This window comes from Colobus angolensis, unplaced genomic scaffold (assembly GCF_000951035.1).
Source record: "Colobus angolensis palliatus isolate OR3802 unplaced genomic scaffold, Cang.pa_1.0 Scaffold150, whole genome shotgun sequence".
In the NCBI taxonomy this organism is placed as follows: domain Eukaryota; kingdom Metazoa; phylum Chordata; class Mammalia; order Primates; family Cercopithecidae; genus Colobus; species Colobus angolensis.
In genome coordinates, this window is record NW_012114600.1 from 2,997,855 (window position 1) to 3,009,575 (window position 11,721).

At 38.8% G+C, this 11,721-nt stretch overlaps 1 protein-coding gene across 1 annotated transcript; it reads left to right on the top strand.

Annotated features, from left to right (window-relative positions):
• Positions 1–10,306: 10,306 nt before the first annotated feature.
• Positions 10,307–11,019, top strand: LOC105507561 (60S ribosomal protein L9). The gene has a single exon (XM_011936070.1). It carries the CDS (start codon positions 10,332–10,334, stop codon positions 10,908–10,910), a length of 579 nt encoding a protein of 192 aa, XP_011791460.1. The 5' UTR covers positions 10,307–10,331; the 3' UTR covers positions 10,911–11,019.
• The last annotated feature ends 702 nt before the right edge of the window (positions 11,020–11,721 follow it).

Below are 11,721 nucleotides of genomic sequence, written 5' to 3' on the forward strand. Positions count from 1 at the left end.
TTTCTTTCTTTCTTTCTTTCTTTCTTTCTTTCTTCTTTCACCACAAGTGTCTTCTACAACCATTCAAATGTTTTCTGCAGCCAGCCAAGTGTTTCTTCTCCAGGCCTATATTTTTCCTGGGGGAGAAAAGACACCTCTCCTCAGTTTCAGATTACAGCAGAGACACCATTAACTATCTCCGTTTTATGTTACCGAGTCAAATGGAAGACAATAATATTTACTACAATTTTTGGTTGCAAGTAACAGAAAGTAACTTTAGGTTAAACCTAAGTCAAAAAGTTACTGGAAGAATTTTGGGAACTCACAGAGAGGATGGAGAATCAGGCTTGGAAAACAAGCCAGAATCAAGAAAACTTGGTATCAAAAAACACAGCCTAATCCTGCCACTGGTAGGTCTAGTGAGAACATCTATACAGCCACCTCCACTAATGGCCAATCCATAGCCATCATTAGACTCACAACCTTGCTTCTGGAAATGTAGTGTCTTACTCTGTTCAGGCTGCTGTAACAAAAATACCATAGACTGGGAAATTGATAAACAACAAAAACTTACTTCTCACAGTTCTCAAGGCTGAGAAGTCCAAGATTAAGGTGCCAATAGATTTGATGTCTGGTGAAAGTTCTCTGTTTCATAGATGATGATTTGTTTCTGTATCCTCACATGGGAGAGGAACAAAGAGGCTTTCTTGAGCCTTTTCTATAAGGGCACTAATCCCATTCACAAGGGTGGAGTTCTCATGACCTAATTACCTTCTAAAGGCCCTATCTCTTAATATTATCACATTGGAAATTAGGTTCCAGCACATACGTTTTGGGGAAATGCTAACATAGGGTTAAAATAGTCTCTATCTTTTTGCCCAGTTCTGTCACAATTCATAGTCTAAGGTGAGAGAGTCTAATTGTGTTAGCTCAAGTCATGTACCTGCAACTGGGGGCTGAGCAATAGTATCTGATTTCTTCCATTTCTCTAGTGAGAGATTCTGTATCCTCACACAGGAGAGAGCTCTCATAATCAGAAGGATGTTCAAATATCAGTCAAATAATTTACTGTGAACAGTCAACAATTTCCCAGTTCATTTAGATAATTATTCTGGTCTAACTTCACATTACCCCAATTAATCCAGTTGGACTTTCTAAACTCCTAAATTAACTGGATACATGATGATAACTTCAATTGTCTATGAACTCTGGTCAAAGTAGGGGAAGCTTTTCTATGGGAAACACATATACGGGAAATCATCTAAATAATTAGAGTTCTTCCTCCTCAAAATAATTCTATGACAACATGGCTTTCAAATCTCCAGCACTGACCTTCATGCCTACTATATATGAATGCTCAGTAAATGTTTCTTGAGTGAATACTAGCAGGGGATACTTTTTATTTGGTAAATAGCTATGCACCAGGCACTGTGAAGAACAATTTATATTTGTTATCTAACTTCAGTGTCACAGTTATTATCCTTATTTTACAAATGTGGCAACAGATATAAGAGGTTAATTAAGTTGTTCATTGTCATAGAGCTAATAAGCCGTAAAGTCACCAGAACTGTGGTCTATCTAGAGAAAGCCAGGAAATGGGATAATTCCTTAAACATATGATCTACTCTGTGCTACCAAGAAAGAGCTGCTGCCACTTTTATTTTAGTTAAATTGTCTTTGAGCTACATTTTGTCAGCAATCTAAATATATCATAAAGTAGAAACAGAACAGAAACTAGAAATTGTGTCTCTACCTATTACATCTGTATCTATTTACTTAAACAGTTTATCCACACCTATATTTTTTCTCTTGAGGTCAGGGAAACTTTTGAAGGGAGCAAATACTATCACCTATAAGATGGACAAGGACTTTGGGACACAGTCAGAGTCTATGATTTTAGGAGCAGGAGGAAATAGAATTCTACAACTATATTTTATTTACAAAGATAGCATTTCTACATGCATAAGCCAATTCCTAGACAGAAATGTAACTCACAAATGAATCCATGAATCCTTTTATTTAAAAAGAAAGGGAAAAAAGTTGACAATTGCTAATTGGTTAATTAGTGCTTAACTAAAGTGACTCCAAATTTGAGCACTCCCAGATGAACAGTAGGAAAAGCAAGCAAGAAACAAATGTAATGCCTTGCAGTGAAATGCACATGGCTGTGAGACAGACAAGCAGCTGGCCTGTTTTCTTGCCCATCCTTCTTGAGGAGTGCTTTCCTGAAATAACATGTGAAAATGCACTAAATAAAGGAGACACCCAATAAATATTAATTCACTTTCCTCTTCCAATCTGACTGCATCCCCTGTGTGCAAAGATCTGAGGCCGCTCCATTTCTGATCAGAAAGAATGCAAGTGTGTATTCATTTGTTCAACAGGATTTCCTGGGTGTCTGCTACGTATCAGGCACCATGCTACATACTGAGAAATAGAAATAAACCAGACTGGCATAGTCCTTGTTCTTAGTGAATTCACAGGAATAGACTTTAAGTAAATGATTACTTAGCAATCTTCATGATGTGAAGATGTAACAAAGATGAAGGGGCAACCATGCAGAATCTAATGAGTGGAAAAAATTCCAGATCCAGAAATAGTCTCACTTTTCTTTCATTTCTCTCCTTCCTCAGACAGGTATGCCACACCTGACATTATTGGGTGAATTTGAAGAGTAGGGTGTGGTATTGTCAGTGTTTGCATAAATCAGGTTGTACTTAACTGCAGCTCAGATACAGACCAAAGCCTCTAGAAAAACATGTGATGAGTTCAATCCAGTGTTCCTACTGAGTATGCATGTGTTCAGCCACTTTGAGATTGCCTCATTCCCCAGGGAAGCTCTGGGCAACATACCCTTAGTCGGAATCTCAGGTATCCTAAAATAGGCCAGCAAAGATGTCTGTGACTGCAGATGCTCTTGTTTTAATGTCAGTAAAAGATGATGGGGCTGCCTTACATTCCCTGTGTCCTTAAATTTCTCTATGGCTTCACAGCTAAGCAATTGTTCTTGTTGAGGCACTGAGTTTTGGAAGGTGTTTCTATCATAAAAGTCCAAGCATATTAAAGATGTCTAATGTTTGAGAACAGCTGAAAATTATTTCATAACAATAATAACTAATGTTTATTAAGCACTTACATGCTAAACACATTTCATACATGATCTTTTGAATGAATGATTATCCTACTTCATGAAAACCATTAAACTGCAGTAAGCCAGAACTGATAGTTTTGAAGTTTAATTCATTCCCCAAGAATTTAAATATTTCATTTTGAACAGAAGCAGAATCTCAAACTCATATTTAATTTCACGGTAATGCTGTTTTACTATGTCACTTAGGTCAAGTTATTTAACCCTTTGGGCATTGGTTCTTAAAGGGATGAGGTTAAACTGTATCAGTTCTAAGTTCCTTTCCAGTTGTGCCGTTTTTCTAATTCAACCTGATGAATCCTGCTTTCTAAATAGCAGATAGTGGTAGTCGTGAGTTTAAAATCATTTGCTTTTACTATATTCAAGGGAATACATTCAAAAAAGAAAAAGAGAAGCATAATTGAATATTACCTAGACTGAGGCAGTATTTAGTTTCTTTTTTTTTTTTTCAAAAATGTTTTCTAATTCCCCATGGGCATTCTTTCTACCTGGTTAGATAGAAACTTCAGAAGTGAAAACCCAGTCCTTTCCAATGAATCTAAAATGAAATCCTAATGAGGCTATGTTCTATTTATATAAGAGTGAGAATGGGGAGGGGAATGATTTTCCCTACCACATTTTCAGCAAGCTTTTGAAAAATGGCAATTTAGATAAGGTTTGTCAGTCTTCCCACAATGGCTAGAATTCAAACCTCTGGGAAGTTGGAAATGACTACTGTCCTCTTAACCAGAGCACAGGACCAAGTTTGATTTTATGTTTTAGCCTTGATTTTTGGTGCAATCATTAAAAAAATATTTAATATGACTCTTGCAAATGTCTCTGCCTCCAAATAAAGAAAAATAAAATACTTCATATCTCACTGGAGAGAGCTGTTAGAACTCATTTTTGCTTGTAAATGCTAATAAAATGATAGGCATGGATACTTGCAAAGTATGGTTTCTCTCTAATTTAAAATTGGCCCGGTTATTGACTGAGGTCTGAATAATTACTATAACTTGAGTTTGGTGTGTAATTTGGTGCTATTCTTCCCTTTGCATTAATTTGGAGCTAGGTGGGAGCTTTAGGGCTTTTCATGGAGACAGTGTCTACAATGATTTATTTAAATTCTGACCAAGTTTTCTAATTATGTAAATATTTCAATCACCTCTCTTACTGACTTGACTCTTAAAATGATAGAACATTTTCTATACATAATATTTGGTGAAGTTTCCCAGCTCCTGTGCATTAAATGCTATGAGACAATATGTGTTATGGGGAAAGAAGAATGAAGCTGAGTGCTTTTCAATAATTCATCATTTTTCCAAGGTGAAAAATCCAGCACTTACATTTAGAAGCACTATCCCCACACCCAACAATGTTGAAATTGCTTTTGTTCACTGGAAGAGCTGGCTGTGTCATCAGATCTTTCATTTATTCAGGTGTGCTAAAAGCTGTGGGCTAGCATTCAAGATAGCTGTCCAACTCCTTGGCCTTTCCATGATGTGAAGTGTACACCTGGGTCTTGACTGACCCAGTGTACACCTGGGTCTTGACTTAATGGTCATCTTGAGGTAGCCTCACCTTTTTGAGTGCAATCCCAAGAGAAAAGAACCTAGAGTTAGCAATTCTAATTATTTCTCATTGTTATACACTGTTACCTCCCACCTCCCAGCAAACTCTTGCTTCTCCTCAAACTCTCCCTTCTGCTCACTGCAAGACAGCTACAATGACTTCCTTCTTGTTCAGTGAAACACCATAAGGCAAACACCACTTCCACCACCCCTACCCCTGGGGCCAGAACTGCTAATCCTGGAAATACTCCAAGGCTTGCTCCTGGCTTCCAGCTGATCTCAAATGACACTTAAAAGATACACCTTTCCTGATCACCCTCCTCAAATAATACATACTGCTCTGCTCCCTTCCCCTCTGTTGAATTCTCTATCTCCTCAATCTGCCTGGTTTATTTTTCTTCGGTTGATATCATTATTTGACATACATTTATTTCTCTATCTTCCCCAGCTATTACCCTCACTTTTTTCTTCCACAACAATCATTGCAATATGAAATTCATTTATTTTATGTGTTTATTGTCTCTCACCCCCTAGTTTATCCTCAATGCCTAGAACAATGTAGCAGTTACATAGTATTTGTTGATTAAATAAATGATTGAATCATGATTGATAATATTCTCCATAGCTTAACAGTGGGAAATATCCCTATTACTTAAAACACAAATCCTAGCTTTTCAGCAAGACAGCTGAGAGCTCTTTATAACCAGGCTCAAAGCTTTTCATATCATCTCAACTTCTGCCATATATTTATCCCTAGCCCATGCAGCATCTTTTCCACTCCTGAGGAGCATGGACTGCTCCCAGGGCTCACTCACGATTCTTCCCTTTGTTCAAGCTGTATCGTGCTTCCCAGTGTTTTCCTGATGAACTCTTACCCTTCCATATTAGCTTAATAGAGCGGCCATACCAAAGTACCACAGACTGGTGGCTTCAACAAGAGAGATTTATTGTGTCACCATTCTGTAGGCTATATGTCTGAAATCGGGTGTCAGTGGGGTTGGTTATTCCTGAGGCCTGCAAGGAAGAATTTGCTTCATGCTTCTCCCTCCTAGCTTTGGTGTTTTGCTGGCAGTCTTTGACATTCCTTGGCCTTTGCCTCATCTTTGTGTGGCATTCTCCCAAATTTCCCCTTTTTTAACAGACACTAGTCTTCTGGATTAGGTTCCCATTCTACTCGGTATGACTTCATCTTAACTAATTGCATCTGCAATGGCCCTATTTCTAAATAAGGTCACATTCTGAGGTACTGGGGATTAGAACTTCAATACACGGATTTAGGGGGACACAATTCACCTCATAGCACCTTCCTTCAAAGTCTAGAGAAAATATCGCCTTCTCCAAAATGCTTTTCTTGATACTTTTAGTTTGAGTCCTTTTTTCTTCTTTGTTCTCATCATGCTGGATTTATATCCATGTTTTTCCTTTTATAATACTTATTTCACTAACTTACTCATTTACTCTTCAATACCTACAGGTGTATAGGGGAGAATAACATTTTCTTTCTTCAACAATAGGGCCTTAATTGGAATGGACCCCTATAATAAAAGACAGATCAGCAAGAGGAAAACAGTAGTTTAATTTCACATATACATGGAGATGACCAGGGAATAAGTAGTCCTCCAAAAGGAGACTTCGAATTCTAGCTTATATAGCATCTTCAACAAGGAACAGCAAACTTTACAGAAGTGATGAGACAAAGGAAAAGGGCTTTGAAGTCTAGGGTTAGGAAACTGTGAGTAGAAAAATAAATGGCAGATAAAGGCTCATTAGTACAGCTTGTTCATGTAGATTCCTCTGGTATCATCTCTAGATGATAAGGGTCTAAAGTTGTCTTCAGTGATTGACCTATGTTCTCTGTGGTAGAAGGAGGGGGCAGAAAGTCTTTTGTCTTTGTAAATGTATGTCCTGCTTTTAAACAAATAGAGGGAGGGCAGAGAACTTCCCTGTATCTGTTTCTTTTTAACTGCCTTCAACTCAACAATCCTTCATATTTTGGGGGTGGCATTGTCGTGTCTCCTACAGATGTTTACTTTGTTCTGGGAACATAATGTAAATAAGACATACCCTCTGGCCTCATGGAGCTCCTAGACTAATGATAATGATTTTCATCTTTTGGAAGATATTCAATACATTTTGATTGAATTCAATAATTACCCCTTAATTTAGTATCTTTTGTGATAAACACATATGAAGAAGCAATGGGGTAATGAAGGAAAAATGTTTCCACAGAAGAGATGTTTGCTTTTCTTTGGAGAAATGGATGGGTATTTGGAAGAAGTGGGGAACAACAGAGATTTTAAGGCATTTAGGAGAGGCAAAAAATAACAAGACATGTTTGAGACATTGCAAGTAGCTGAGAACACTTAAAACATGTTCCGAGTATGGGGAAAGGCGTGAGAGGTAATCAATCAGGAGTCATACCATGAGTGTCTTTTGGCATAATTAGGAAATTGACTGTGCCTGGATATTGAACACAATTCTTCTTGTTCTTTATAAATTTGTCTAAAATCCCAAAGCTGAGGGCAGTTTCTTTTAAGAGGTACAACACACACCTCATTAAGTCTTATCAAGAACAATCCAAAACATCTTTTTCCTCTTCTCTCCACCCCTCCTTCTGGCTTATATAAAAATTCAGTTTGTTAAAGAGGAGATTAATAGAGGTGGTGAATCTTATGCTTGGGGGAAAAGTACTTTGCATTTCACATGCCTTTCCTTCTTCTTTCTAAGTCAAGAGGAGAGGGGAGGACTTGGAATGAGGAGGGGGAGAGAGAGAGAGGGAGAGAGAGAGAAAGAGAGAGAGAGAGAACAAGACATTCAGAGAGACTGAGGATGCCTGCAAAGAAGCAAGGCCAGCATTTCACCCCTGAGTTGATGTTTGTTCAGCTGTAGAAGCTCTTACGTTCTTCCCAGTAGAGTTGCAAGAATGGAAGGCAGTGAGGGAATCCCTGGGAAACACACATGCACCTAGAGGTTGTATGTATTTCTTGACCAGAGGATCCTGAAGGTGGGAAGCTGAGGCAAGAGCTACACTAGGAGTAGGAGCGGCAAGGCTGGGAGTAAGGGTAGCAACAGGGCAGTTTCCTCTCTCAGCATTATTGTGGCCAAGTGTGCCTCCTAGATAGCCACCAAGAAAGAACTGCCTTCAGGGTAAGAATGCCTCAGGGACAAGACACAATGGGTTGTGTTCCCGGGGCAGAAGCAGTTGCATGGGGATGGGAGCTGTGGAAGGGTCCAAAACAGACTCAGCAGAGAATACTTCACCCACTTTAAGAATTGTACAGTGTGGAAATGGCCCTAAAGAGCCCACAAGTGTGCTTCACAAGGAAGCCAGGACTTGAATCAGCTGCTGTAAGATCACTGGTGGCTAAGAGAGAAGTTGATGCAGACCCATCTAATTAAATGACTACCTCTTTTTTTTCTTAGTCTTTTTTTTCTCTTTTCTAGCTCAGATCCTAAAAGCTAGGGGCAAGAGATTGAGAGGGGGAATCACAGAAAAGAAAACCAGACCATGCTCCCATATTGCTTCCTTGCTGCAGGAACCCCTAGCTTTAAATTGGATGGTAAACTAAAGCATTAATTTAGATTTAATTAATTAATTTAATTTGATTTAATTCTACATCTAGCTGTAAAATGATTGTACCTTCTGATTCAGTAAATTTAATAAGCCTGTTACACAGACTTTATCATATAGTGGATACAGAGTCACTACAGGTTTAAGGTCAAGGAATCATGTATTCAAGCTGTTATTTAGAAGTTAACACCAGTAAAATCCTATGCTTTGTTCCTAGCCCACTTATTACTTTGTCAGATGAGCCATTCCTTCCATCACCTTGGTTAATTTTCCCTATTTCTAATATTTACCCTTATAGTGATATTTGCCTCTAAATGCCTCTTTCTCATGCTTGCTTGGAAGCTAATGAAAATAGGAATTTCTCTTACCTTTTTCTTTTTTTGTTATTTTATTCTACCAGTCCTTCCATAAAAACATAATAAATGAAAGAGGAAAATTGCATACATATTTTCTATGACTTTACTCTAATTTTCCTGAAAGTAGAGATTATAACCTATTTGTATTTATATCCTTGAATTTGTCTAGACTAGTACTCAACAGCCATTTGTTGAAATAAAAAAATTTTAAATTCTTTTTAGTGACTTTGCAATCTAATAATTCCCACATGACATCTGCAGCTTCTGGATGTTTCCTGTCCTCTATATTTTTCTGCTGGTTCTTGTTCATGTTGTCTTATCTCTTCATGGACTTGGTTATATCATTGACGGTGTGCAGGACTTTGGTTTGAAAAAAACATTCATAGAAATAATTTGAGGCATAGAATAATATTATATTCCTCTAGGATAATTTTTGTTTGCTTCTGTAGGTACTTGGGGAGTCATTAATAAACAAGGATTTTTCTTTTTTAAAAGGGGTTCTCACTATGTCACTCAGACTAGAGTACAGTGGCATCATTTTGGCTCACTACAACCTCAGCCTCCCAGGCTCAAGTGATCCTCCCACCACAACCTCCCGAGTAGATGAGACCACAGGTGTGCACCACCATGCCTGGCAATTTTTTTTTTTTTAATTTTTTGGTAGAGACTGGAGTTTGCCACGTTGCCCAAGCTGATCTCAAACTCCTGAGCTAAGGTGATGGAAGGAATGGCCCAAAGTGCTGGGATTACAGGCATGAGCCACTGCACCAGGCCAACAAGGATTATTTTAATCCAATTTCAGAGTGAGATTGTTCTGGGTAATCTGGGCCAGGCTACAGCTAGGGAGAAGGCTAGTTTACTTCTGGGTTACCTTTCCTCCTGAAGCATAGCCTTTTGAGTCCCAATCCAACATGAAGGTGGTTTACCAAACTCAGTGTTCAGCCCTGTACCCTTTTTAAGGTTGTGAAAACTCTGGTTAGTCTTAGCGGACTCATCTAGATCAGCAAATGTTCCCAAGGCAAAACCAGCCCTGATTGCTGGGTTAACATCATTAGGTTAACAGCCCTGATTGCTGGGTTAACACCTTTCTTTTTCCAATATTGGCCCGATATTCCTCATTGTTCTGTTATCTCTCTGATGTCCTCAAGTGGATGATTTTTTATCTCTTGTCCGTATTTGCTAGTTGTCCTCAGTGACAGGGTTGCTCCAGATTACAGTCCATCATTACTGGATGCTGAAGTCTTGAAAACCGCAATGTTGAACTGACTTACTGCTTTTTTTTCTAACTTTAAAAGAATGACCATTGACTTTGGCGGATTTTAAATTAGCCATAGCAGGAATCCTGGATTGTTGCCTGAGCACTGGATAACATTTTGAAAGCTACCAGAAGTGTTAATGAAATACCACATTCTATGCCTCCGGAGTTCAGCCAAGTGCCTCCTCAATTTTAGACTGATACAGAATACATTTAAACTTTCATGCAAGTCAGTCTTAATTCCCTATGAATCTGCATCATTTTGACTACAATACAATGTAAGAATTAACCTTGTGGTAATTTAAATTGTTTTTATAGCACCCACTTATCAAAACAACAGGACTTGTGAAAAAAGCAAAAAGAGAGAAACAGAACAATGATGGCTGGCAAATCAGACCCTAAGGACAAGACTTCTTCCTGCAGTGACTTTAAGATTATTTATCCCGTTTTCTTTGCTGCGTCTACTGCAAGAATGAAGACCATTCTCAGCAATCAGACTGTCGACATTCCAGAAAATGTCGACATTACTCTGAAGGGACGCACAGTTATCGTGAAGGGCCCCAGAGGAACCCTGCGGAGGGACTTCAATCACATCAATGTAGAACTCAGTCTTCTTGGAAAGAAAAAAAAGAGGCTTCGGGTTGACAAATGGTGGGGTAACAGAAAGGAACTGGCTACCGTTCGGACTATTTGTAGTCATGTACAGAACATGATCAAGGGTGTTACACTGGGCTTCCGTTATAAGATGAGGTCTGTGTATGCTCACTTCCCCATCAACGTCGTTATCCAGGAGAATGGGTCTCTTGTTGAAATCCGAAATTTCTTGGGTGAAAAATATATCCGCAGGGTTCGGATGAGACCAGGTGTTGCTTGTTCAGTATCTCAAGCCCAGAAAGATGAATTAATCCTTGAAGGAAATGACATTGAACTTGTTTCAAATTCAGCAGCTTTGATTCAGCAAGCCACAACAGTTAAAAACAAGGATATCAGGAAGTTTTTGGATGGTATCTATGTCTCTGAAAAAGGAACTGTTCAGCAGGCTGATGAATAAGATCTAAGAGTTATCCAGCTACAGAAAGAAGATGCCAGATGACTCCGAAGACCTACTTGTGATATTTAAATGATGCAATAAAAGACCTGTTGATTTGGAAAAAAAAAAAGATTATTTATCCCTTACGACTTATCCAAAGATTTATTAGAACCCTGTGGTATGCCAGGTATGATAATGGATGCTACAGGCAGGAAGCAAAAATTTAAAAAGAAAGCCATGGTTCCTGTCTTCCCATTATAGTGTGCATGCCTGGCAACTGCTTCACATACTATTACTCTAAAAACTTTCCAAACACAGTCAGAGAGAGTATTTTATTTGTTCTACTGCCCAAACACATTTGCAGTGGGTCAAAAAATGGGAGCTTCATGGTAACAAGAGGTGATCATTTGCTTAAGGTGTAAGAGGGAAAGAGAGTGAGAAAGAGTTGACACGTTGGGAGGATAGTTTTTGGCTGTGCTGGATGGGAATGGGGTGGGCACGGAAACTGACAGGTACAGTGACCCTGAGTCTCAGCTTCTCTTTTAATACTTTCCCTTTGTGTTGCATGTCCACTCCCAGGATGAGACTCCATTTCTTCTACCTCACCTGTCTTCCGACTATGACCAAGCAAAGTACAGCGAGAGTTCTGCTCAGATGAATCAGCAACTCTCTGTAATTGGGTCAAAGTCAAGACACAGCACTGCTCTCACCAATTTTCTAGATCAGAGGCTTTATTTAAAGGCTGAGGGAGAACTGAAAAATTTCCAACTCAGTAGCCTTACTTACTCCCTAGACCCTTTCCAGGAATTGCTAACAATCCTAAAGAAAGGAA

Bases quoted from the DNA above. Each gene is read 5' to 3' on its own strand.
- LOC105507561 (XM_011936070.1), top strand. From the start codon at position 10,332: ATGAAGACCATTCTCAGCAATCAGACTGTCGACATTCCAGAAAATGTC.